Source organism: Oncorhynchus tshawytscha, unplaced genomic scaffold, assembly GCF_018296145.1.
Source record: "Oncorhynchus tshawytscha isolate Ot180627B unplaced genomic scaffold, Otsh_v2.0 Un_contig_237_pilon_pilon, whole genome shotgun sequence".
NCBI classification, from domain to species: Eukaryota; Metazoa; Chordata; class Actinopteri; order Salmoniformes; family Salmonidae; genus Oncorhynchus; species Oncorhynchus tshawytscha.
In genome coordinates, this window is record NW_024609779.1 from 292,407 (window position 1) to 320,000 (window position 27,594).

At 40.9% G+C, this 27,594-nt stretch overlaps 1 protein-coding gene across 5 annotated transcripts in view; it reads left to right on the forward strand.

Moving 5' to 3' along the window:
* Positions 1 to 27,594, forward strand: part of slc15a1b (solute carrier family 15 member 1b) — an 85,506-nt gene that overhangs the window by 6,843 nt on the left and 51,069 nt on the right. For 2 of the 5 annotated variants that reach the window (XM_042317958.1, XM_042317955.1), the window contains exons 2-3: positions 13,034 to 13,068; positions 13,157 to 13,191. In XM_042317958.1, coding sequence (XP_042173892.1) covers positions 13,034 to 13,068; positions 13,157 to 13,191 — 70 coding nt within the window. Of the gene's footprint in view, positions 1 to 12,311; positions 12,493 to 13,033; positions 13,069 to 13,156; positions 13,192 to 27,594 lie in introns of those variants that run through there. The other 3 variants (XM_042317956.1, XM_042317959.1, XM_042317957.1) reach the window with 2 other exon arrangements.

A 27,594-nucleotide genomic window follows, 5' to 3' on the forward strand; every position in this document is an offset into this window, starting at 1 on the left:
CTGTACTAGTCTCTCTCTGGTTAAATAGTGAAGTCAGGGGTTATATATGGTACTAGTCTATCTCTGGTTAAATAGTGAAGTCAGGGGTTATATACTGTACTTTACTGTACAAGTCTATCTCTGGTTAAATAGTGAAGTCAGGGGTTATATTGTACTCGTCTATCTCTGGTTAAATAGTGAAGTCAGGGGTTATATACTGTACATTACTGTACTAGTCTATCTCTGGTTAAATAGTGAAGTCAGGGGTTATATACTGTACTAGTCTATCTCTGGTTAAATAGTGATGTCAGGGGTTATATACTGTACTAGTCTATCTCTGGTTAAATAGTGAAGTCAGGGGTTATATACTACACTAGTCTATCTCTGGTTAAATATTGAAGTCAGGGGTTATATATTGTACTCGTCTATCTCTGGTTAAATAGTGAAGTCGGGTTATATACTGTACATTACTGTACTAGTCTATCTCTGGTTAAATAGTGAAGTCAGGGGTTATATACTGTACTAGTCTATCTCTGGTTAAATAGTGAAGTCAGGGGTTATATACTGTACTAGTCTATCTCTGGTTAAATAGTGAAGTCAGGGGTTATATACTGTACTAGTCTATCTCTGGGTAAATAGTGATGTCAGGGGTTATATACTACACTAGTCTATGTCTGGTTAAATAGTGAAGTCAGGGGTTATATAATGTACTAGTCTATCTCTGGTTAAATAGTGAAGTCAGGGGTTATATACTCTACTAGTCTATCTCTGGTTAAATAGTGAAGTCAGGGGTTATATACTGTACTTTACTGTACAAGTCTATCTCTGGTTAAATAGTGAAGTCAGGGGTTATATATTGTACTAGTCTATCTCTGGTTAAATAGTGAAGTCAGGGGTTATATACTGTACATGACTGTACTAGTCTATCTCTGGTTAAATAGTGTAGTCAGGGGTTATATACTCTACTAGTCTATCTCTGGTTAAATCGTGATGTCAGGGGTTATATACTGTACTAGTCTATCTCTGGTTAAATAGAGACGTCAGAGGTTATATACTGTACATTACTGTACTAGTCTATCTCTGGTTAAATAGTGAAGTCAGGGGTTATATACTGTACATTACTGTTCTAGTCTATCTCTGGATAAATAGTGTAGTCAGGGGTAATATACTGTACATTACTGTACTAGTCTATCTCTGGTTAAATAGTGATGTCAGGGGTTATATACTGTACATTACTGTACTAGTCTATCTCTGGTTAAATAGTGATGTCAGGGGTTATATACTGTACATTACTGTACTAGTCTATCTCTGGTTAAATAGAGACGTCAGAGGTTATATACTGTACTAGTCTATCTCTGGTTAAATAGTGAAGTCAGGTTATATACTGTACATGACTGTACTAGTCTATCTCTGGTTAAATAGTGAAGTCAGGGGTTATATACTGTACTAGTCTATCTCTGGTTAAATAGTGAAGTCAGGGGTTATATACTGTACATTACTGTACTAATCTATCTCTGGTTAAACAGTGATGTCAGGGGTTATATACTGTACATTACTGTACTAGTCTCTCTCTGGTTAAATAGTGAAGTCAGGGGTTATATACTGTACTAGTCTATCTCTGGTTAAATAGTGAAGTCAGGGGTATATACTGTACATTATTGTACTAGTCTATCTCTGGTTAAATAGTGAAGTCAGGGGTTATATACTGTACATTACTGTTCTAGTCTATCTCTGGTTAAATAGTGAAGTCAGGGGTTATATACTGTACATTACTGTACTAGTCTATCTCTGGTTAAATAGTGAAGTCAGGGGTTATATACTGTACATGACTGTACTAGTCTATCTCTGGTTAAATAGTGAAGTCAGGGTTATATACTGTACAGTACTAAGTCTATCTCTGGTTAAACAGTGATGTCAGGGGTTATATACTGTACATTACTGTACTAGTCTATCTCTGGTTAAATAGTGAAGTCAGGGGTTATATACTGTACTAGTCTATCTCTGGTTAAATAGTGAAGTCAGGGGTTATATACTGTACATTATTGTACTAGTCTATCTCTGGTTAAATAGTGATGTCAGGGGTTATATACTGTACATTACTGTACTAGTCTCTCTCTGGTTAAATAGTGAAGTCAGGGGTTATATACTGTACATTACTGTTCTAGTCTATCTCTGGTTAAATAGTGTAGTCAGGGGTTATATACTCTACTCGTACTAGTCTATCTCTGGTTAAATAGTGATGTCAGGGGTTATATACTGTACTAGTCTCTCTCTGGTTAAATAGTGAAGTCAGGGGGGTTATATACTGTACTAGTCTATCTCTGGTTAAATAGTGAAGTCAGGGGTTATATACTGTACTAGTCTATCTCTGGTTAAATAGTGAAGTAGGGGTTATATACTGTACATTACTGTACTAGTCTATCTCTGGTTAAATAGTGAAGTCAGGGGTTATATACTGTACTAGTCTATCTCTGGTTAAATAGTGAAGTCAGGGGTTATATACTGTACTAGTCTATCTCTGGTTAAATAGTGAAGTCAGGGGTTATATACTGTACTACTGTACTAGTCTATCTGGTTAAATAGTGAAGTCAGGGGTTATATACTGTACTAGTCTATCTCTGGTTAAATAGTGAAGTCAGGGGTTATATACTGTACATTACTGTACTAGTCTATCTCTGGTTAAATAGTGAAGTCAGGGGTTATATACTGTACTAGTCTATCTCTGGTTAAATAGTGAAGTCAGGGGTTATATACTGTACTAGTCTATCTCTGGTTAAATAGTGAAGTCAGGGTTATATACTGTACTAGTCTAGTCTATCTCTGGTTAAATAGTGAAGTCAGGGGTTATATACTGTACTAGTCTATCTCTGGTTAAATAGTGAAGTCAGCGGTTATATACTGGTACTAGTCTATCTCTGGTTAAATAGTAAAGTCAGGGGTTATATATTGTACTAGTCTATCTCTGGTTAAATAGTGAAGTCAGGGGTTATATACTGTACATTACTGTACTAGTCTCTCTCTGGTTAAATAGTGAAGTCAGGGGTTATATACTGTACATTACTGTACTAGTCTATCTCTGGTTAAATAGTGAAGTCAGGGGTTATATATGGTACTAGTCTATCTCTGGTTAAATAGTGAAGTCAGGGGTTATATACTGTATATTACTGTACTAGTCTATCTCTGGTTAAATAGTGAAGTCAGGGGTTATATACTGTACTTTACTGTACAAGTCTATCTCTGGTTAAATAGTGAAGTCAGGGGTTATATATTGTACTCGTCTATCTCTGGTTAAATAGTGAAGTCAGGGGTTATATACTGTATATTACTGTACTAGTCTATCTCTGGTTAAATAGTGAAGTCAGGGGTTATATACTGTACTAGTCTATCTCTGGTTAAATAGTGATGTCAGGGGTTATATACTGTACTAGTCTATCTCTGGTTAAATAGTGAAGTCAGGGGTTATATACTACACTAGTCTATCTCTGGTTAAATATTGAAGTCAGGGGTTATATATTGTACTCGTCTATCTCTGGTTAAATAGTGAAGTCAGGGGTTATATACTGTACATTACTGTACTAGTCTATCTCTGGTTAAATAGTGAAGTCAGGGGTTATATACTGTACTAGTCTATCTCTGGTTAAATAGTGAAGTCAGGGGTTATATACTGTACTAGTCTATCTCTGGTTAAATAGTGAAGTCAGGGGTTATATACTGTACTAGTCTATCTCTGGGTAAATAGTGATGTCAGGGGTTATATACTACACTAGTCTATGTCTGGTTAAATAGTGAAGTCAGGGGTTATATAATGTACTAGTCTATCTCTGGTTAAATAGTGAAGTCAGGGGTTATATACTCTACTAGTCTATCTCTGGTTAAATAGTGAAGTCAGGGGTTATATACTGTACTTTACTGTACAAGTCTATCTCTGGTTAAATAGTGAAGTCAGGGGTTATATATTGTACTAGTCTATCTCTGGTTAAATAGTGAAGTCAGGGGTTATATACTGTACATGACTGTACTAGTCTATCTCTGGTTAAATAGTGTAGTCAGGGGTTATATACTCTACTAGTCTATCTCTGGTTAAATCGTGATGTCAGGGGTTATATACTGTACTAGTCTATCTCTGGTTAAATAGAGACGTCAGAGGTTATATACTGTACTAGTCTATCTCTGGTTAAATAGTGAAGTCAGGGGTTATATACTGTACATGACTGTACTAGTCTATCTCTGGTTAAATAGTGTAGTCAGGGGTAATATACTGTACTAGTCTATCTCTGGTTAAATAGTGTAGTCAGGGGTTATATACTGTACATTACTGTACTAGTCTATCTCTGGTTAAATAGTGAAGTCAGGGGTTATATACTGTACATTACTGTTCTAGTCTATCTCTGGATAAATAGTGTAGTCAGGGGTAATATACTGTACATTACTGTACTAGTCTATCTCTGGTTAAATAGTGATGTCAGGGGTTATATACTGTACATTACTGTACTAGTCTATCTCTGGTTAAATAGTGATGTCAGGGGTTATATACTGTACATTACTGTACTAGTCTATCTCTGGTTAAATAGAGACGTCAGAGGTTATATACTGTACTAGTCTATCTCTGGTTAAATAGTGAAGTCAGGGGTTATATACTGTACATGACTGTACTAGTCTATCTCTGGTTAAATAGTGAAGTCAGGGGTTATATACTGTACTAGTCTATCTCTGGTTAAATAGTGAAGTCAGGGGTTATATACTGTACATTACTGTACTAATCTATCTCTGGTTAAACAGTGATGTCAGGGGTTATATACTGTACATTACTGTACTAGTCTCTCTCTGGTTAAATAGTGAAGTCAGGGGTTATATACTGTACTAGTCTATCTCTGGTTAAATAGTGAAGTCAGGGGTATATACTGTACATTATTGTACTAGTCTATCTCTGGTTAAATAGTGAAGTCAGGGGTTATATACTGTACATTACTGTTCTAGTCTATCTCTGGATAAATAGTGTAGTCAGGGGTAATATACTGTACTAGTCTATCTCTGGTTAAATAGTGATGTCAGGGGTTATATACTGTACATTACTGTACTAGTCTATCTCTGGTTAAATAGAGACGTCAGAGGTTATATACTGTACTAGTCTATCTCTGGTTAAATAGTGAAGTCAGGGGTTATATACTGTACATGACTGTACTAGTCTATCTCTGGTTAAATAGTGAAGTCAGGGGTTATATACTGTACTAGTCTATCTCTGGTTAAATAGTGAAGTCAGGGGTTATATACTGTACATTACTGTACTAATCTATCTCTGGTTAAACAGTGATGTCAGGGGTTATATACTGTACATTACTGTACTAGTCTCTCTCTGGTTAAATAGTGAAGTCAGGGGTTATATACTGTACTAGTCTATCTCTGGTTAAATAGTGAAGTCAGGGGTATATACTGTACATTATTGTACTAGTCTATCTCTGGTTAAATAGTGAAGTCAGGGGTTATATACTGTACATTACTGTTCTAGTCTATCTCTGGATAAATAGTGTAGTCAGGGGTAATATACTGTACTAGTCTATCTCTGGTTAAATAGTGATGTCAGGGGTTATATACTGTACATTACTGTACTAGTCTATCTCTGGTTAAATAGAGACGTCAGAGGTTATATACTGTACTAGTCTATCTCTGGTTAAATAGTGAAGTCAGGGGTTATATACTGTACATGACTGTACTAGTCTATCTCTGGTTAAATAGTGAAGTCAGGGGTTATATACTGTACTAGTCTATCTCTGGTTAAATAGTGAAGTCAGGGGTTATATACTGTACATTACTGTACTAATCTATCTCTGGTTAAACAGTGATGTCAGGGGTTATATACTGTACATTACTGTACTCGTCTCTCTCTGGTTAAATAGTGAAGTCAGGGGTTATATACTGTACTAGTCTATCTCTGGTTAAATAGTGAAGTCAGGGGTTATATACTGTACATTATTGTACTAGTCTATCTCTGGTTAAATAGTGATGTCAGGGGTTATATACTGTACATTACTGTACTAGTCTCTCTCTGGTTAAATAGTGAAGTCAGGGGTTATATACTGTACATTACTGTTCTAGTCTATCTCTGGTTAAATAGTGTAGTCAGGGGTTATATACTCTACTCGTCTATCTCTGGTTAAATCGTGATGTCAGGGGTTATATACTGTACTAGTCTCTCTCTGGTTAAATAGAGACGTCAGAGGTTATATACTGTACTAGTCTCTCCATGGTTAAATAGTGAACTCAGGGGTTATATACTGTACTAGTCTATCTCTGGTTAAATAGTGAAGTCAGGGGTTATATACTGTACATTACTGTACTAGTCTATCTCTGGTTAAATAGTGAAGTCAGGGGTTATATACTGTACTAGTCTATCTCTGGTTAAATAGTGAAGTCAGGGGTTATATACTACACTAGTCTATCTCTGGTTAAATATTGAAGTCAGGGGTTATATACTGTACTAGTCTATATCTGGTTGAATAGTGATGTCAGGGGTTATATACTGTACATTACTGTACTAGTCTCTCTCTGGTTAAATAGTGAAGTCAGGGGTTATATACTGTACATTACTGTTCTAGTCTATCTCTGGTTAAATAGTGAAGTCAGGGGTTATATACTGTACTAGTCTATCTCTGGTTAAATCGTGATGTCAGGGGTTATATACTGTACTAGTCTATCTCTGGTTAAATAGTGAAGTCAGGGGTTATATACTGTACTAGTCTATATCTGGTTAAATATTGATGTCAGGGGTTATATACTGTACATTACTGTACTAGTCTATCTCTGGTTAAATAGTGAAGTCAGCGGTTATATACTGGTACTAGTCTATCTCTGGTTAAATAGTAAAGTCAGGGGTTATATATTGTACTAGTCTATCTCTGGTTAAATAGTGAAGTCAGGGGTTATATACTGTACATTACTGTACTAGTCTATCTCTGGTTAAATAGTGTAGTCAGGGGTTATATACTGTACTAGTCTATCTCTGGTTAAATAGTGATGTCAGGGGTTATATACTGTACATTACTGTACTAATCTATCTCTGGTTAAATAGTGAAGTCAGGGGTTATATACTGTACTAGTCTATCTCTGGTTAAACAGTGATGTCAGGGGTTATATACTGTACTAGTCTATCTCTGATTAAATAGTGAAGTCAGGGGTTATATACTGTACATTACTGTACTTGTCTCTCTCTCTGGTTAAATAGTGAAGTCAGGGGTTATATACTGTACATTACTGTACTTGTCTCTCTCTCTGGTTAAATAGTGAAGTCAGGGGTTATATACTACACTAGTCTATCTCTGGTTAAATAGTGAAGTCAGGGGTTATATACTGTACATTACTGTACTAGTCTATCTCTGGTTAAATAGTGAAGTCAGGGGTTATATACTGTACATTACTGTTCTAGTCTATCTCTGGTTAAATAGTGTAGTCAGGGGTTATATACTCTACTCGTCTATCTCTGGTTAAATCGTGATGTCAGGGGTTATATACTGTACTAGTCTATCTCTGGTTAAATAGTGAAGTCAGGGGTTATATATTGTACTAGTCTCTCCATGGTTAAATAGTGAAGTCAGGGGTTATATACTGTACATTACTGTACTAGTCTATCTCTGGTTAAATAGTGAAGTCAGGGGTTATATACTACACTAGTCTATCTCTGGTTAAATAGTGATGTCAGGGTTATATACTGTAAATCAAATCAAATCAAATTTTATTTGTCACATACACATGGTTAGCAGATGTTAATGCGAGTGTAGTGAAATGCTTGTGCTTCTAGTTCCGACAATGCAGTAATAACCAACAAGTAATCTAACTAACAATTCCAAAACTACTGTCTTATACACAGTGTAAGGGGATAAAGAATATGTACATAAGGATATATGAATGAGTGATGGTACAGAGCAGCATAGGCAAGATACAGTAGATGATATCGAGTACAGTATATACACATGAGATGAGTATGTAAACAAAGTGGCATAGTTAAAGTGGCTAGTGATACAAGTATTACATAAAGATGCAGTTGATGATATAGAGTACAGTATATACGTATGCATATGAGATGAATAATGTAGGGTAAGTAACATTATATAAGGTAGCATTGTTTAAAGTGGCTAGTGATATATTTACATCATTTCACATCAATTCCCATTATTAAAGTGGCTGGAGTTGAGTCAGTGTCATTGACAGTGTGTTGGCAGTAGCCACTCAATGTTAGTGGTGGCTGTTTAACAGTCTGATGGCCTTGAGATAGAAGCTGTTTTTCAGTCTCTCGGTCCCAGCTTTGATGCACCTGTACTGACCTCGCCTTCTGGATGATAGCGGGGTGAACAGGCAGTGGCTCGGGTGGTTGATGTCCTTGATGATCTTTCTGGCCTTCCTGTAACATCGGGTGGTGTAGGTGTCCTGGAGGGCAGGTAGTTTGCCCCCGGTGATGCGTTGTGCAGACCTCACTACCCTCTGGAGAGCCTTACGGTTGAGGGCGGAGCAGTTGCCGTACCAGGCGGTGATACAGCCCGCCAGGATGCTCTCAATTGTGCATCTGTAGAAGTTTGTGAGTGCTTTTGGTGACAAGCCGAATTTCTTCAGCCTCCTGAGGTTGAAGAGGCGCTGCTGCGCCTTCTTCACGATGCTGTCTGTGTGAGTGGACCAATTCAGTTTGTCTGTGATGTGTATGCCGAGGAACTTAAAACTTGCTACCCTCTCCACTACTGTTCCATCGATGTGGATAGGGGGGTGTTCCCTCTGCTGTTTCCTGAAGTCCACAATCATCTCCTTAGTTTTGTTGACGTTGAGTGTGAGGTTATTTTCCTGACACCACACTCCGAGGGCCCTCACCTCCTCCCTGTAGGCCGTTTCGTCGTTGTTGGTAATCAAGCCTACCACTGTTGTGTCGTCCGCAAACTTGATGATTGAGTTGGTGGCGTGCGTGGCCACGCAGTCGTGGGTGAACAGGGAGTACAGGAGAGGGCTCAGAACGCACCCTTGTGGGGCCCCAGTGTTGAGGATCAGCGGGGAGGAGATGTTGTTGCCTACCCTCACCACCTGGGGGGGCCCGTCAGGAAGTCCAGAACCCAGTTGCACAGGGCGGGGTCGAGACCCAGGGTCTCGAGCTTGATGACGGGCTTGGAGGGTACTATGGTGTTGAATGCCGAGCTGTAGTCGATGAACAGCATTCTCACATAGGTATTCCTCTTGTCCAGATGGGTTAGGGCAGTGTGCAGTGTGGTTGAGATTGCATCGTCTGTGGACCTATTTGGGCGGTAAGCAAATTGGAGTGGGTCTAGGGTGTCAGGTAGGGTGGAGGTGATATGGTCCTTGACTAGTCTCTCAAAGCACTTCATGATGACGGATGTGAGTGCTACGGGCGGTAGTCGTTTAGCTCAGTTACCTTAGCTTTCTTGGGAACAGGAACAATGGTGGCCCTCTTGAAGCATGTGGGAACAGCAGACTGGTATAGGGATTGATTGAATATGTCCGTAAACACACCGGCCAGCTGGTCTGCGCATGCTCTGAGGGCGCGGCTGGGGATGCCGTCTGGGCCTGCAGCCTTGCGAGGGTTAACACGTTTAAATGTCTTACTCACCTCAGCTGCAGTGAAGGAGAGACCGCATGTTTTCATTGCAGGCCGTGTCAGTGGCACTGTATTGTCCTCAAAGCGGGCAAAAAAGTTATTTAGTCTGCCTGGGAGCAAGACATCCTGGTCCGTGACTGGGCTGGGTTTCTTCCTGTAGTCCGTGATTGACTGTGACCCTGCCACATGCCTCTTGTGTCTGAGCCGTTGAATTGAGATTCTACTTTGTCTCTGTACTGACGCTTAGCTTGTTTGATAGCCTTGCGGAGGGAATAGCTGCACAGTTTGTATTCGGTCATGTTACCAGACACCTTGCCCTGATTAAAAGCAGTGGTTCGCGCTTTCAGTTTCACACGAATGCTGCCATCAATCCACGGTTTCTGGTTAGGGAATGTTTTAATCGTTGCTATGGGAACGACATCTTCAACGCACGTTCTAATGAACTCGCACACCGAATCAGCGTATTCGTCAATATTGTTATCTGACGCAATACGAAACATGTCCCAGTCCACGTGATGGAAGCAGTCTTGGAGTGTGGAGTCAGCTTGGTCGGACCAGCGTTGGACAGACCTCAGCGTGGGAGCCTCTTGTTTTAGTGTCTGTCTGTAGGCAGGGATCAACAAAATGGAGTCGTGGTCAGCTTTTCCGAAAGGGGGCGGGGCAGGGCCTTATATGCGTCGCGGAAGTTAGAGTAACAATGATCCAAGGTCTTTCCACCCCTGGTTGCGCAATCGATATGCTGATAAAATTTAGGGAGTCTTGTTTTCAGATTAGCCTTGTTAAAATCCCCAGCTACAATGAATGCAGCCTCCGGATAAATCGTTTCCAGTTTGCAGAGAGTTAAATAAAGTTCGTTCAGAGCCATCGATGTGTCTGCTTGGGGGGGAATATATACGGCTGTGATTATAATCGAAGAGAATTCTCTTGGTAGATAATGCGGTCTACATTTGATTGTGAGGAATTCTAAATCAGGTGAACAGAAGGATTTGAGTCATGGGTTATATACTGTACATTACTGTACTAGTCTATCTCTGGTTAAATAGTGAAGTCAGGGGTTATATACTGTACATTACTGTACTAGTCTATCTCTGGTTAAATAGTGAAGTCAGGGGTTATATACTGTACTAGTCTATCTCTGGTTAAATAGTGAAGTCAGGGGTTATGTCCCTCATAGTCAGTTAAAACCCTAGATCCTGTCTGATAATATCTTAGAGAGGGTACAGTATAGTCATTTAAAGCCCTAGATCCTGTCTGATAATATCTTAGAGAGGATACAGTATAGTCATTTAAAGCCCTAGATCCTGTCTGATAATATCTTAGAGAGGATACAGTATAGTCATTTAAAGCCCTAGATCCTGTCTGATAATATCTTAGAGAGGATATAGTATAGTCATTTAAAGCCCTAGATCCTGTCTGATAATATCTTAGAGAGGATACAGTATAGTCATTTAAAGCCCTAGATCCTGTCTGATAATATCTCAGAGAGGATTCAGTACACACCCCTAAAGGTAGTCCTTTATCACATCTCTCTCTATATATATCCTCTCTATCTCTACCTCTCTCTCCCTCTCTCTCTCTCTCTCTCTCTTTCTCTCTCACCTCTCTCTGTCTCTGTCTATCTCTCTGTCTCTCTCTCTCTCCCTCTCTCTCTCTCTCTCTCTCTCTCTCTCTTTCTCTCTCACCTCTCTCTGTCTCTGTCTATCTCTCTGTCTCTCTCTCTCTCCTCTCTCTCTCTCTCTCTCTCTCTCTCTCTCTCTCTCTCTCTCTCTCTCTCTCTCCTCTCTCTCTCTCTCTCTCTCTCTCTCTCTTTCTCTCTCACCTCTCTCTGTCTCTGTCTATCTCTCTGTCTCTCTCTCTCTCTCTCTCTCTCTCTCTCTCTCTCTCTCCCTCTCTCTCTCTCTCTCCTCTCTCTCTCGCCTCTCTCTGTCTCTGTCTATCTCTCTGTCAATTCAATTCATTTCAATTCAAGCGGCTTTATTGGCATGGGAATCATGTGTTAACATCGCCAAAGCAAGTGAGGGAGATAATATATAAAGTGAATATATAAAGTGAAATAAACAATAAAATTAACAGTAAACATTACACATACAGAAGTTTCAAAACAATAAAGACAATCCAAATGTCATATTATATATATATACAGTGTTTTAACAATGTACAAATGGTTAAAGGACACAAGATAAAATAAATAAGCATAGATATGGGTTGTATTTACAATGGTGTTTGTTCTTCACTGGTTGCCCTTTTCTCGTGGCAACAGGTCACAAATCTTGCTGCTGTGATGCACACTGTGGAATTTCACCCAGTAGATATGGGAGTTTATCAAAATTGGATTTGTTTTCGAAGTCTTTGTGGATCTGTGTAATCTGAGGGAAATATGTCTCTCTAATATGGTCATACATTGGGCAGAAGGTTAGGAAGAGCAGCTCAACTCAGTTCAAATTTAATAAAATCAAATTTTATTATACATTTCTCTCCTCTATATACTATCTCTCTTTGTATGAGAGGACCCTCATCATTCTCCCTGAGTCATACAGTAATTATTGACGGGCAGCTTATTCTGTTCAATATAGTTCTGTACCTGTATCTCTGCCTCCTGACTCCCGCCCCCATATTTGACCTGTCCCACCTCTCCTCTGGTGTTGTGGCACAAGGCACCATAAAGACAGGGCACAGTCCAGTGGGAGGTGCATTGTGGGAGGTGAGGGCTCTGCTGGGGGACAGGTTCTGTACCAATCCAGTGGGAGGTGCATTGTGGAGGAGGTGAGGGCTCCGCTGGGGGACAGGTTACAAAAGCCCCATGCAGAGTCTTCCTCGGGATCAGAGGGAGATACTTCCTGATATACTAACCATTTATACTCCATATACCTTGTGAAGGATATTAAACAGAGAGAGGACTAGGAGTCTTCTCAACTCAGCCATGACAGGTGGGTGAGAGGAGAATACTGGATACAACTCCATCCTCTCCCAGGGGATCACAGCATCTTTGGGAATATTTCTAAATGTTTCTTTATTTTAATGTAGACAATATAACCAGGATAAACATGAAATGCATTCAGTCCCGATTGAATTAGCTATTTATAATAATTGACTTGGCAAAAAAAGACAAAAATTTGTTAACTATTAATTCTATTAATTAATGCTTATTATATTTTACTGTACTGAAGAATGATAATTTTTGATCGTTTTATCATTGATTAGGTGTTTGGTCAATTTGCGTGATTGAATTTTACCACATTCATTTTGTATTATTTCCATTTATAGGATTCATACAATACATTATATATATATAATGAAGTCCCTAAACCATTTCCTTGAATGTGAGCAGCCATTGCTGTATTGGTATATGATGAGGTGGAATCCACCTTTAAACAAAGGTATCTACCAACCACACTCTTCGTTGGCGTTCTGTGGAACACTGAACCGTCATCATGATTGTGTCATGAACTCTTTATTGTTCCCTGACAGACAAAGACATCGATGTGAAGAAGCCCAAAAGAAAGGTAAGAACCAGACCCCCACGCCTTTCATGCCGTCTCTCTTTCTCTCCTTCTTTCCCTGGGTTGTTTATCTTTTCTCATCAACTTGCAGTTTCACTCAAAGCTGTCTTTAAGAAAATATCTGATGTAAGTACCAACATGCATGATTATAAGGTCCAGTTTTATGTGTATTCTCACTGTCTATCATTCTGTTATCCCTCCTCTATTCCCTCCTCTATTCCCTCCTCTATTCTATTATAAGGTCCAGTTTTATGTGTATTCTCACTGTCTATCATTCTGTTATCCCTCCTCTATTCACTCCTCTATTCCCTCCTCTATTCCCTCCTCTATTCCTCTATTCCCTCCTCTATTCCCTCCTCTATTCACTCCTCTATTCACTCCTCTATTCCCTCCTCTATTCCCTCCTCTATTCACTCCTCTATTCACTCCTCTATTCCCTCCTCTATTCACTCCTCTATTCTATTCACTCCTCCTCTATTCCTCTCCTCTATTCCCTCCTCCTATTCCTCTATTCACTCTCTATCTATTCCCTCCTCTCTATTCCATACTCTATTCTATTCCCTCCTCTATTCCCTCCTCTATTCCCTCCTCTATTCCCTCCTCTATTCCCTCCTCTATTCCCTCCTCTATTCCCTCCTCTATTCCCTCCTCTATTCCCTCCTCTATTCACTCCTCTATTCCCTCCTCTATTCACTCCTCTATTCACTCCTCTATTCCCTCCTCTGTATTCTCACTGTCTATCATTCTGTTATCACTATTTATCGCAAGTGCAGGTTATAGCTCCAACAGTACAGTAATACCTAACAATATGCTTGTGTTTCTAGCTCCAACAGTAATACCTAACAATATGCTTGTGTTTCTAGCTCCAACAGTAATACCTAACAATATGCTTGTGTTTCTAGCTCCAACAGTAATATCTAACAATATGCTTGTGTTTCTAGCTCCAACAGTAATACATAACAATATGCTTGTGTTTCTAGCTCCAACAGTAATGCTTGTGTTTCCTAACAGTAATATCTAACAATATGCTTGTGTTTCTAGCTTGTAACAATATTCTAGCTCCAACAGTAATAGCTCTAACAATATGCTTGTGTTTCTACAGTTTCTAGCTCCAACAGTAATACATAACAATATGCTTGTGTTTCTAGCTCCAACAGTAATACCTAACAATATGCTTGTGTTTCTAGCTCCAACAGTACAGTAATACATAACAATATGCTTGTGTTTCTAGCTCCAACAGTACAGTAATACCTAACAATATGCTTGTGTTTCTAGCTCCAACAGTACAGTAATACCTAACAATATGCTTGTGTTTCTAGCTCCAACAGTACAGTAATACATAACAATATGCTTGTGTTTCTAGCTCCAACAGTACAGTAATACCTAACAATATGCTTGTGTTTCTAGCTCCAACAGTACAGTAATACCTAACAATATGCTTGTGTTTCTAGCTCCAACAGTAATACATAACAATATGCTTGTGTTTCTAGCTCCAACAGTAATACATAACAATATGCTTGTGTTTCTAGCTCCAACAGTAATACCTAACAATACTTGTGTTTCTAGCTCCAACAGTAATACCTAACAATATGCTTGTAGCTCCAACAGTTTCTAGCTCCAACAGTAATACATAACAATATGCTTGTGTTTCTAGCTCCAACAGTAATACCTAACAATATGCTTGTGTTTCTAGCTCCAACAGTAATACATAACAATATGCTTGTGTTTCTAGCTCCAACAGTAATACATAACAATATGCTTGTGTTTCTAGCTCCAACAGTACAGTAATACATAACAATATGCTTGTGTTTCTAGCTCCAACAGTAATACCTTGTGTTTAACAATATGCTTGTGTTTCTAGCTCCAACAGTAATACATAACAATATGCTTGTGTTTCTAGCTCCAACAGTAATACTAACAATATGCTTGTGTTTCTAGCTCCAACAGTAATACCTAACAATATGCTTGTGTTTCTAGCTCCAACAGTACAGTAATACATAACAATATGCTTGTGTTTCTAGCTCCAACAGTAATACATAACAATATGCTTGTGTTTCTAGCTCCAACTACCTAACAATATGCTTGTGTTTCTAGCTCCAACAGTAATACCTAACAATATGCTTGTGTTTCTAGCTCCAACAGTAATACATAACAACATGCTTGTGTTTCTAGCTCCAACAGTACAGTAATACCTAACAATATGCTTGTGTTTCTAGCTCCAACAGTACAGTAATACATAACAATATGCTTGTGTTTCTAGCTCCAACAGTAATACATAACAATATGCTTGTGTTTCTAGCTCCAACAGTACAGTAATACCTAACAATATGCTTGTGTTTCTAGCTCCAACAGTAATACCTAACAATATGCTTGTGTTTCTAGCTCCAACAGTAATACATAACAATATGCTTGTGTTTCTAGCTCCAACAGTAATACATAACAATATGCTTGTGTTTCTAGCTCCAGTAATACAGTAATATGCTTGTGTTTCTAACAATATGCTTGTGTTTCTAGCTCCAACAGTACAGTAATACCTAACAATATGCTTGTGTTTCTAGCTCCAACAGTAATACCTAACAATATGCTTGTGTTTCTAGCTCCAACAGTACAGTAATACCTAACAATATGCTTGTGTTTCTAGCTCCAACAGTAATACCTAACAATATGCTTGTGTTTCTAGCTCCAACAGTAATACATAACAATATGCTTGTGTTTCTAGCTCCAACAGTAATACATAACAATATGCTTGTGTTTCTAGCTCCAACAGTAATACATAACAATATGCTTGTGTTTCTAGCTCCAACAGTAATACATAACAATATGCTTGTGTTTTCCAACAGTAATACATAACAATATGCTTGTGTTTCTAGCTCAACAACAGTAATACCTAACAATATGCTTGTGTTTCTAGCTCCAACAGTAATACATAACAATATGCTTGTGTTTCTAGCTCCAACAGTAATACATAACAATATGCTTGTGTTTCTAGCTCCAACAGTAATACATAACAATATGCTTGTGTTTCTAGCTCCAACAGTAATACAGTAATACCTAACAATATGCTTGTGTTTCTAGCTCCAACAGTAATACCTAACAATATGCTTGTGTTTCTAGCTCCAACAGTAAGTAACAATATGCTTGTAACAATATAACAATATGCTTGTGTTTCTAGCTCCAACAGTAATACCTAACAATATGCTTGTGTTTCTAGCTCCAACAGTAATACCTAACAATATGCTTGTGTTTCTAGCTCCAACAGTACAGTAATACCTAACAATATGCTTGTGCTCCAACAGTTTAACAATATGCTTGTGTTTCTAGCTCCAACAGTAATACATAACAATATGCTTGTGTTTCTAGCTCCAACAGTACAGTAATACCTAACAATATGCTTGTGTTTCTAGCTCCAACAGTACAGTAATACATAACAATATGCTTGTGTTTCTAGCTCCAACAGTAATACATAACAATATGCTTGTGTTTCTAGCTCCAACAGTACAGTAATACCTAACAATATGCTTGTGTTTCTAGCTAACAATATGCTTGTGTTTCTCCAACAGTAATATCTAACAATATGCTTGTGTTTCTAGCTCCAACAGTACAGTAATACATAACAATATGCTTGTGTTTCTAGCTCCAACAGTAATACCTAACAATATGCTTGTGTTTCTAGCTCCAACAGTAATACCTAACAATATGCTTGTGTTTCTAGCTCCAACAGTACAGTAATACCTAACAATATGCTTGTGTTTCTAGCTCCAACAGTCCAACAGTAATACATAACAATATGCTTGTGTTTCTAGCTCCAACAGTAATACCTAACAATATGCTTGTGTTTCTAGCTCCAACAGTAATACCTAACAATATGCTTGTGTTTCTAGCTCCAACAGTACAGTAATACCTAACAATATGCTTGTGTTTCTAGCTCCAACAGTAATATACTAACAATATGCTTGTGTTTCTAGCTCCAACAGTAATACCTAACAATATGCTTGTGTTTCTAGCTCCAACAGTACAGTAATACCTAACAATATGCTTGTGTTTCTAGCTCCAACAGTACAGTATGCTTGTGTTTCTAGCTCCAACACAGTAATACCTAACAATATGCTTGTGTTTCTAGCTCCAACAGTACAGTAATACCTAACAATATGCTTGTGTTTCTAGCTCCAACTACCTAACAATATGCTTGTGTTTCTAGCTCCAACCTAACAGTCCAACAGTAATACCTAACAATATGCTTGTGTTTCTAGCTCCAACAGTAATACATAACAATATGCTTGTGTTTCTAATACATAACAATATGCTTGTGTTTCTAGCTCCAACAGTAATACCTAACAATATGCTTGTGTTTCTAGCTCCAACAGTAATACCTAACAATATGCTTGTGTTTCTAGCTCCAACAGTAATACCTAACAATATGCTTGTGTTTCTAGCTCCAACAGTAATACCTAACAATATGCTTGTGTTTCTAGCTCCAACAGTAATACATAACAATATGCTTGTGTTTCTAGCTCCAACAGTAATACCTAACAATATGCTTGTGTTTCTAGCTCCAACAGTAATACATAACAATATGCTTGTGTTTCTAGCTCCAACAGTAATACATAACAATATGCTTGTGTTTCTAGCTCCAACAGTAATACATAACAATATGCTTGTGTTTCTAGCTCCAACAGTAATACATAACAATATGCTTGTGTTTCTAGCTCCAACAGTAATACATAACAATATGCTTGTGTTTCTAGCTCCAACAGTAATACATAACAATATGCTTGTGTTTCTAGCTCCAACAGTACAGTAATACCTAACAATATGCTTGTGTTTCTAGCTCCAACAGTAATACATAACAATATGCTTGTGTTTCTAGCTCCAACAGTAATACATAACAATATGCTTGTGTTTCTAGCTCCAACAGTAATACATAACAATATGCTTGTGTTTCTAGCTCCAACAGTACAGTAATACCTAACAATATGCTTGTGTTTCTAGCTCCAACAGTAATACATAACAATATGCTTGTGTTTCTAGCTCCAACAGTACAGTAATACCTAACAATATGCTTGTGTTTCTAGCTCCAACAGTACAGTAATACCTAACAATATGCTTGTGTTTCTAGCTCCAACAGTAATACCTAACAATATGCTTGTGTTTCTAGCTCCAACAGTAATACTAACAATATGCTTGTGTTTCTAGCTCCAACAGTACAGTAATACCTAACAATATGCTTGTGTTTCTAGCTCCAACAGTAATACCTAACAATATGCTTGTGTTTCTAGCTCCAACAGTACAGTAATACATAACAATATGCTTGTGTTTCTAGCTCCAACAGTAATACCTAACAATATGCTTGTGTTTCTAGCTCCAACAGTAATACATAACAATATGCTTGTGTTTCTAGCTCCAACAGTACAGTAATACCTAACAATATGCTTGTGTTTCTAGCTCCAACAGTAATACCTAACAATATGCTTGTGTTTCTAGCTCCAACAGTAATACCTAACAATATGCTTGTGTTTCTAGCTCCAACAGTACAGTAATACATAACAATATGCTTGTGTTTCTAGCTCCAACAGTAATACATAACAATATGCTTGTGTTTCTAGCTCCAACAGTAATACCTAACAATATGCTTGTGTTTCTAGCTCCAACAGTAATACATAACAATATGCTTGTGTTTCTAGCTCCAACAGTAATACTAGCTAACAATATGCTTGTGTTTCTAGCTCCAACAGTAATACCTAACAATATGCTTGTGTTTCTAGCTCCAACAGTAATACATAACAATATGCTTGTGTTTCTAGCTCCAACAGTAATACATAACAATATGCTTGTGTTTCTAGCTCCAACAACAGTAATACATAACAATATGCTTGTGTTTCTAGCTCCAACAGTAATACATAACAATATGCTTGTGTTTCTAGCTCCAACAGTAATACCTAACAATATGCTTGTGTTTCTAGCTCCAACAGTAATACCTAACAATATGCTTGTGTTTCTAGCTCCAACAGTAATACATAACAATATGCTTGTGTTTCTAGCTCCAACAGTAATACATAACAATATGCTTGTGTTTCTAGCTCCAACAGTAATACATAACAATATGCTTGTGTTTCTAGCTCCAACAGTACAGTAATACCTAACAATATGCTTGTGTTTCTAGCTCCAACAGTACAGTAATACCTAACAATATGCTTGTGTTTCTAGCTCCAACAGTAATACCTAACAATATGCTTGTGTTTCTAGCTCCAACAGTAATACCTAACAATATGCTTGTGTTTCTAGCTCCAACAGTACAGTAATACCTAACAATATGCTTGTGTTTCTAGCTCCAACAGTAATACCTAACAATATGCTTGTGTTTCTAGCTCCAACAGTACAGTAATACATAACAATATGCTTGTGTTTCTAGCTCCAACAGTAATACCTAACAATATGCTTGTGTTTCTAGCTCCAACAGTAATACCTAACAATATGCTTGTGTTTCTAGCTCCAACAGTAATACCTAACAATATGCTTGTGTTTCTAGCTCCAACAGTAATACCTAACAATATGCTTGTGTTTCTAGCTCCAACAGTAATACATAACAATATGCTTGTGTTTCTAGCTCCAACAGTAATACCTAACAATATGCTTGTGTTTCTAGCTCCAACAGTAATATCTAACAATATGCTTGTGTTTCTAGCTCCAACAGTACAGTAATACCTAACAATATGCTTGTGTTTCTAGCTCCAACAGTAATACATAACAATATGCTTGTGTTTCTAGCTCCAACAGTAATACATAACAATATGCTTGTGTTTCTAGCTCCAACAGTACAGTAATACATAACAATATGCTTGTGTTTCTAGCTCCAACAGTAATACATAACAATATGCTTGTGTTTCTAGCTCCAACAGTAATACCTAACAATATGCTTGTGTTTCTAGCTCCAACAGTAATATGTTCAGTGATCTGTTTATTAACTTGGCTTTCGAAGACTTTAGAAAGGCAGGGTAGGATAGATATAGGTCTTTAGCAGTTTGGGTCTAGAGTGTCACCCCCTTTGAAGAGGGGGATGACCGCGACAGCTTTCCAATCTTTAGGGATCCCGGACTATACGAAAGAGAGGTTGAACAGGCTGGTAATAGGGGTTGCAACAATGGCGGTGGATAGTTTTAGAAAGAGAAGGTCCAGATTGTCTAGCTCAGCTGATTTGTCCGAGTCCAGGTTTTGCAGCTCTTTCAGAACATCTGCGATCTGGATTTGGGTGAAGGAGAAACTGGGGAGGCTCGGGCAAGTAGCTGCGAGGGGTGCGGAGCTGTTGGCCGGGGTTGGGAGGAAAAAGCTAGCCTTTGCTTTCCTGACTGACTGCGTACATTGGTTCCTGACATCCCTGAACAGTTGCATATCGTGGGGACTATTCGATGCTATTGCAGTCCGCCACAGGATGTTTTTGTGCTGGTCAAGGGCAGTTAGGTCTGGAGTGAACCAAGGGATATATCTGTTCTTAGTTCTACAGTTTTTGAAAGGGGCATGCTTATTTAAGATGGTGAGGAAAAATCTTTTCAAGAACGATGAGGTGTCCTCGACTGACGGGATGAGGTCAATATCCTCCAGGATACCCGGGCCAGGTCGTTTAGAAAGGCCTGCTCGCAGAAGTGTTTTAGGGATCGTTTGACAGTGATGAGGGGTGGTCGTTTGACCGCGGACCCATAGCGGATGCAGGCAATGAGGCAGTGATCGCTAAGATCCTGGTTGAAGACAGCAGAGGTGTATTTAGAGGGCATGTTGGTCAGGATAATGTCTATGAGGATGCCCATGTTTACGGATTTAGGGTTGTACCTGGTGGGTTCCTTGGTGATTTGTGTGAGATTGAGGGCATCTAGCTTAGATTGTAGGACTGCCGTGGTGTTAAGCATATCCCAGTTTAGGTCACCTTACAGAATGAACTCTGAAGCTAGATGGGGGCGATCAATTCACATGTGGTATCCAGGCACAGCTGGGAGCTGAGGGGGGTCTATAACAGGTGGCAACAGTGAGAGACTATTTCTGGAGAGATTCATTTTAAAAATTAGAACCTCGAACTGTTGGGGCATAGACCTGGAAAGTATGACAGAACTTTGCAGGCTATCTCTGCAGTAGATTGCAACTCCTCCCCCTTTGGCAGTTCTATGTTGACGGAAAATGTTGTAGTTGGGTATGGAAATCTCCAAATTTTTGACTAAAATACAGTAAATACATATAAAGTGGACAGCAGTAGTTATATAGGATGAACCATGACTAGAATACAGTATATTCATATGAAGTAGACAGCAGGATGAACCATGACTAGAATACAGTATATTCATATGAAGTGGACAGCAGTAGTTATATAGGATGAACCATGACTAGAATACAGTATATTCATATGAAGTAGACAGCAGGATGAACCATGACTAGAATACAGTATATTCATATGAAGTGGACAGCAGTAGTTATATAGGATGAACTAGAGTACAGTATATACATGTGAAGTGGACAGCAGTAGTTATATAGGATGAACCATGACTAGAATACAGTATATTCATATGAAGTGGACAGCAGTAGTTATATAGGATGAACCATGACTAGAATACAGTATATTCATATGAAGTAGACAGCAGTAGTTATATAGGATGAACCATGACTAGAATACAGTATATTCATATGAAGTAGACAGCAGGATGAACCATGACTAGAATACAGTATATTCATATGAAGTGGACAGCAGTAGTTATATAGGATGAACTAGAATACAGTATTTACATATGAAGTGGACAGCAGTAGTTATATAGGATGAACTAGAATACAGTATATTCATATGAAGTGGACAGCAGTAGTTATATAGGATGAACTAGAGTACAGTATATACATGTGAAGTGGACAGCAGTAGTTATATAGGATGAACCATGACTAGAATACAGTATATACATATGAATGGACAGCAGTAGTTATATAGGATGACTAGAGTACAGTATATTCATATGAAGTGGACAGCAGGATGAACCATGACTAGAATACAGTATATTCATATGAAGTGGACAGCAGGATGAACCATGACTAGAATACAGTATATTCATATGAAGTGGACAGCAGGATGAACCATGACTAGAATACAGTATATTCATATGAAGTGGGTAAAACAGTATGTAAACATTATTAAAGTGACCGGTGTTGCAGAAGTCTGTCAGGTACCTGTCTCATCTCTGTCCTCGTGTCTACCTATAGCCATGAAATTCCAACAGCTTGTCTCTTTGAATGACTTCAAGGTAAAAACGATAGTGGACTATGGAGTGTGGGGCTGTCAATACTTTATCCTCTCGATGCAGTACACCTCCACAGTACGTCCTGCCTGCTCCATATGCAGTACACCTCCACAGTACGTCCTGCCTGCTCCATATGCAGTACCCCTCCACAGTACGTCCTGCCTGCTCCATATGCAGTACCCCTCCACAGTACGTCCTGCTCCATATGCAGCTCCCATACGTCCTGCCTGCTCCATATGCAGTACACCTCCACAGTACGTCCTGCCTGCTCCATATGCAGTACACCTCCACACCTCCACAGTACACCTCCACAGTCCTGCCGGCTCCATATGCAGTACCCCTCCACAGTACGTCCTGCCTGCTCCATATGCAGTACACCTCCACAGTACGTCCTGCCGGCTCCATATGCAGTACACCTCCACAGTACGTCCTGCCTGCTCCATATGTACCCCTCCACAGTACGTCCTGCCTGCTCCATATGCAGTACACCTCCACAGTACGTCCTGCCGGCTCCATATGCAGTACACCTCCACAGTACGTCCTGCCTGCTCCATATGCAGTACACCTCCACAGTACGTCCTGCCGGCTCCATATGCAGTACACCTCCACAGTACGTCCTGCTCCATATGCAGTACACCTCCACAGTACGTCCTGCCGGCTCCATATGCAGTACACCTCCACAGTACGTCCTGCCGGCTCCATATGCAGTACACCTCCACAGTACGTCCTGCCGGCTCCATATGCAGTACACCCTACGTCCTGCCTGCTCCATATGCAGTACACCTCCACAGTACGTCCTGCCTGCTCCATATGCAGTACACCTCCACAGTACGTCCTGCCTGCTCCATATGCAGTACAGTACGTCCTGCCTGCTCCATATGCAGTACACCTCCACAGTACGTCCTGCCTGCTCCATATGCAGTACACCTCCACAGTACGTCCTGCCGGCTCCATATGCAGTACACCTCCACAGTACGTCCTGCCTGCTCCATATGCAGTACACCTCCCAGTACGTCCTGCCGGCTCCATATGCAGTACACCTCCACAGTACGTCCTGCCGGCTCCATATGCAGTACCCTCCACAGTACGTCCTGCCTGCTCCATATGCAGTACACCTCCACAGTACGTCCTGCCTGCTCCATATGCAGTACACCTCCACAGTACGTCCTGCCGGCTCCATATGCAGTACACCTCCACAGTACGTCCTGCCGGCTCCATATGCAGTACACCTCCACAGTACGTCCTGCCTGCTCCATATGCAGTACACCTCCACAGTACGTCCTGCCTGCTCCATATGCAGTACACCTCCACAGTATGTCCTGCCGGCTCCATATGCAGTACACCTCCACAGTACGTCCTGCCTGCTCCATATGCAGTACCCCTCCACAGTACGTCCTGCCGGCTCCATATGCAGTACACCTCCACAGTACGTCCTGCCTGCTCCATATGCAGTACCCCTCCACAGTACGTCCTGCCTGCTCCATATGCAGTACACCTCCACTGTACGTCCTGCCTGCTCCATATGCAGTACACCTCCACAGTACGTCCTGCCTGCTCCATATGCAGTACACCTCCACAGTACGTCCTGCCTGCTCCATATGCAGTACACCTCCACAGTACGTCCTGCCTGCTCCATATGCAGTACCCCTCCACAGTACGTCCTGCCTGCTCCATATGCAGTACACCTCCACAGTACGTCCTGCCTGCTCCATATGCAGTACCCCTCCACAGTACGTCCTGCCTGCTCCATATGCAGTACCCCTCCACAGTACGTCCTGCCTGCTCCATATGCAGTACCCCTCCACAGTACGTCCTGCCGGCTCCATATGCAGTACCCCTCCACAGTACGTCCTGCCGGCTCCATATGCAGTACCCCTCCACAGTACGTCCTGCCGGCTCCATATGCAGTACCCCTCCACAGTACGTCCTGCCTGCTCCATATGCAGTACACCTCCACAGTACGTCCTGCCTGCTCCATATGCAGTACCCCTCCACAGTACGTCCTGCCGGCTCCATATGCAGTACACCTCCACAGTACGTCCTGCCTGCTCCATATGCAGTACCCCTCCACAGTACGTCCTGCCTGCTCCATATGCAGTACCCCTCCACAGTACGTCCTGCCTGCTCCATATGCAGTACCCCTCCACAGTACGTCCTGCCTGCTCCATATGCAGTACACCTCCACAGTACGTCCTGCCTGCTCCATATGCAGTACCCCTCCACAGTACGTCCTGCCTGCTCCATATGCAGTACCCCTCCACAGTACGTCCTGCCTGCTCCATATGCAGTACCCCTCCACAGTACGTCCTGCCTGCTCCATATGCAGTACCCCTCCACAGTACGTCCTGCCTGCTCCATATGCAGTACCCCTCCACAGTACGTCCTGCCGGCTCCATATGCAGTACACCTCCACAGTACGTCCTGCCTGCTCCATATGCAGTACCCCTCCACAGTACGTCCTGCCTGCTCCATATGCAGTACACCTCCACAGTACGTCCTGCCTGCTCCATATGCAGTACCCCTCCACAGTACGTCCTGCCTGCTCCATATGCAGTACCCCTCCACAGTACGTCCTGCCGGCTCCGTGTGTCAGCTGATGTTTTTACACGGTAGTGTTATCTTGGCAATGTTTCTTTGTATAACACTTGCTACTATTTCGGCCAGGTCTCTCTTGAAAAGAGCTGTTTTAATCTCAGTGAGACTAACTGTTGGGGGGGCAGGTAGCCTAGTGGTTGGAGCGTTGGGCCAGTAACCCGAAAGGTTGCTAGATCGAATCCCTGAGCTGACAAGGTAAAAAATCTGTCGTTCTGCCCCTGAACAAGGCAGTTAACCCACTGTTCCCCGGTAGGCCGTCATTGTAAATAAGAATTTGTTCTTAACTGACTTGCCTAGTTAAATAAAGGTAAAATAAATATATATTTTTTAAACTCCGTAAAGCGATCAAACAGGCAAAACGTATTGACAAGGTGGAGTCGCAATTCAACGGCTCAGACACAAGAGGTATGTGGCATGGTCTACAGACAATCACGGATTACCAAGGGAAGACCAGTCTACAGACAACCACAGATTACCAAGGGAAGACCAGTCTACAGACAATCACGGATTACCAAGGGAAGACCAGTCTACAGACAATCACAGATTACCAAGGGAAGACCAGTCTACAGACAATCACAGATTACCAAGGGAAGACCAGTCTACAGACAATCACAGATTACAAAGGGAAGACCAGTCTACAGACAATCACAGATTACAAAGGGAAGACCAGTCTACAGACAACCACGGATTACAAAGGGAAGACCAGTCACATCACGGACACCGACGTCTTGCTTTGAAGAAAACACAGTGGCACTGATGCGGCCCGCTACCAAGGACTGTGGACTCTCGTTCTCCGTGGCAGCCGTGAGTAAGACATTTAAACGTGTTAACCCTTGCAAGGCTGCCGGCACAGACGGCATCCCTAGCCGCGTCCTCAGAGCATGACCAGACCAGCTGGCTGGAGTGTTTACGGACGTATTCAAGCCACCGTTGTTCCTGAACCCAAGAAGGCATAGATAACTGAACTGAATGACTATCACACCGTAGCACTCAATACTGTCATCATGAAGTGCTTTGAGAGACTAGTTAAGGATCATATCACCTCCACCTTACCTGTCACCCTAGACCCACTTCAGTTTGAATACCGCCCCAACAGGTCCACAGACGATGCAATTGCCATTGAGCAGCACACTGCCCTATCCCATCTGGACAAGACGAATACCTATGTAAGAATGCTGTTTATTGACTATAGCTCAGCATTCAACACCATAGTACCCTCCAAGCTCATCATTAAGCTCGAGGCCCTGGGTCTCAATCCCACCCTGCTGTGCAACTGGGTCCTGGACTTCCTGACAGGCCGCCCCCAGGTGTTGGAGGTAGGAAACATCATCTCCACTTCGCTGATCTTCAACACAGGGGTCCCACAAGGTTGAGTGCTCAGCCCCCTCCTGTACTCCCTGTTCACCCATGACTGCATGGCCAAGCACGCCTCCAACTCAATCATCAAGTTTGCAGACGACACAACAGTAGTAGCCTTGATCACCAACAACGACAAGACAGCCTACAGGGAGGAGGTGAGGGCCCTGGAAGTGTGGTGTCAGGAAAATAACCTTTCACTCAACGTCAACAAAACAAAGGAGATGATTGTGGGCGTCAGGAAACAGCAGAGGGAGCACCCCCCTATACACATCAATGGAACAGTAGTGGAGAGGGTAGTAAGTTTTAAGTTCCTCGGCATACACATCACAGACAATCTGAAATGGTCCACCAACACAGTCAGCGTGGTGAAGAAGGCGCAGCAGCGCCTCTTCAACCTCAGGAGGCTGAAGAAATGTGGCTTGGCACCTAAAACCATCACAAACTTTTACAGATGCACAATTGAGAGCCTCCTGTCGGGCTGTATCACCGCCTGGTACGGCAACTGCTCCGCCCACAACCACAAGGCTCTCCAGAGGGTAGTGAGGTCTGCACAACGCATCACCGGGGGAAAACTACCTGCCCTCCAGGACACCCACACCACCCGATGTCACAGGAAGGCCAAAAAGATCATCAAGGACATCAACCACCCGAGCCACTGCCTGTTCACCCCGCTATCATCCAGAAGGCGAGGTCAGTACAGGTGCATCAAAGCAGGGACCGAGAGACTGAAAAACAGCTTCTATCTCAAGGCCATCAGACTGTTAAACAGTCATGACTAGGCGGTTTCCACAACAGCTTCTATCTCAAGGCCATCAGACTGTTAAACAGTCATGACTAGGCGGTTTCCACAACAGCTTCTATCTCAAGGCCATCAGACTGTTAAACAGTCATGACTAGGCGGTTTCCACCCGGTTATTCAACCTTGCACCTTAGAGGCTGCTGCCCCATGTACATAGACACAGAATTACTGTCCACTTTAATAATGGAACACTAGTCACTTTAATACTGTTTACATACTGCTTTACTCATCTCATATGTAAATACTGTATTCTATTCTACTGTATTTACTAACTAGGCACTTTAATACTGTTTACATACTCCTACTCATCTCATATGTATTTACTGTGTTCTATTCTACTGTATTTACTAACTAGGCACTTTAATAATGTTTACATACTGCTACTCATCTCATATGTATTTACTGTATTCTATTCTACTGTATTTACTAACTAGTCACTTTAATACTGTTTACATACTGCTACTCATCTCATATGTATTTACTGTATTCTATTCTACTGTATTTACTAACTAG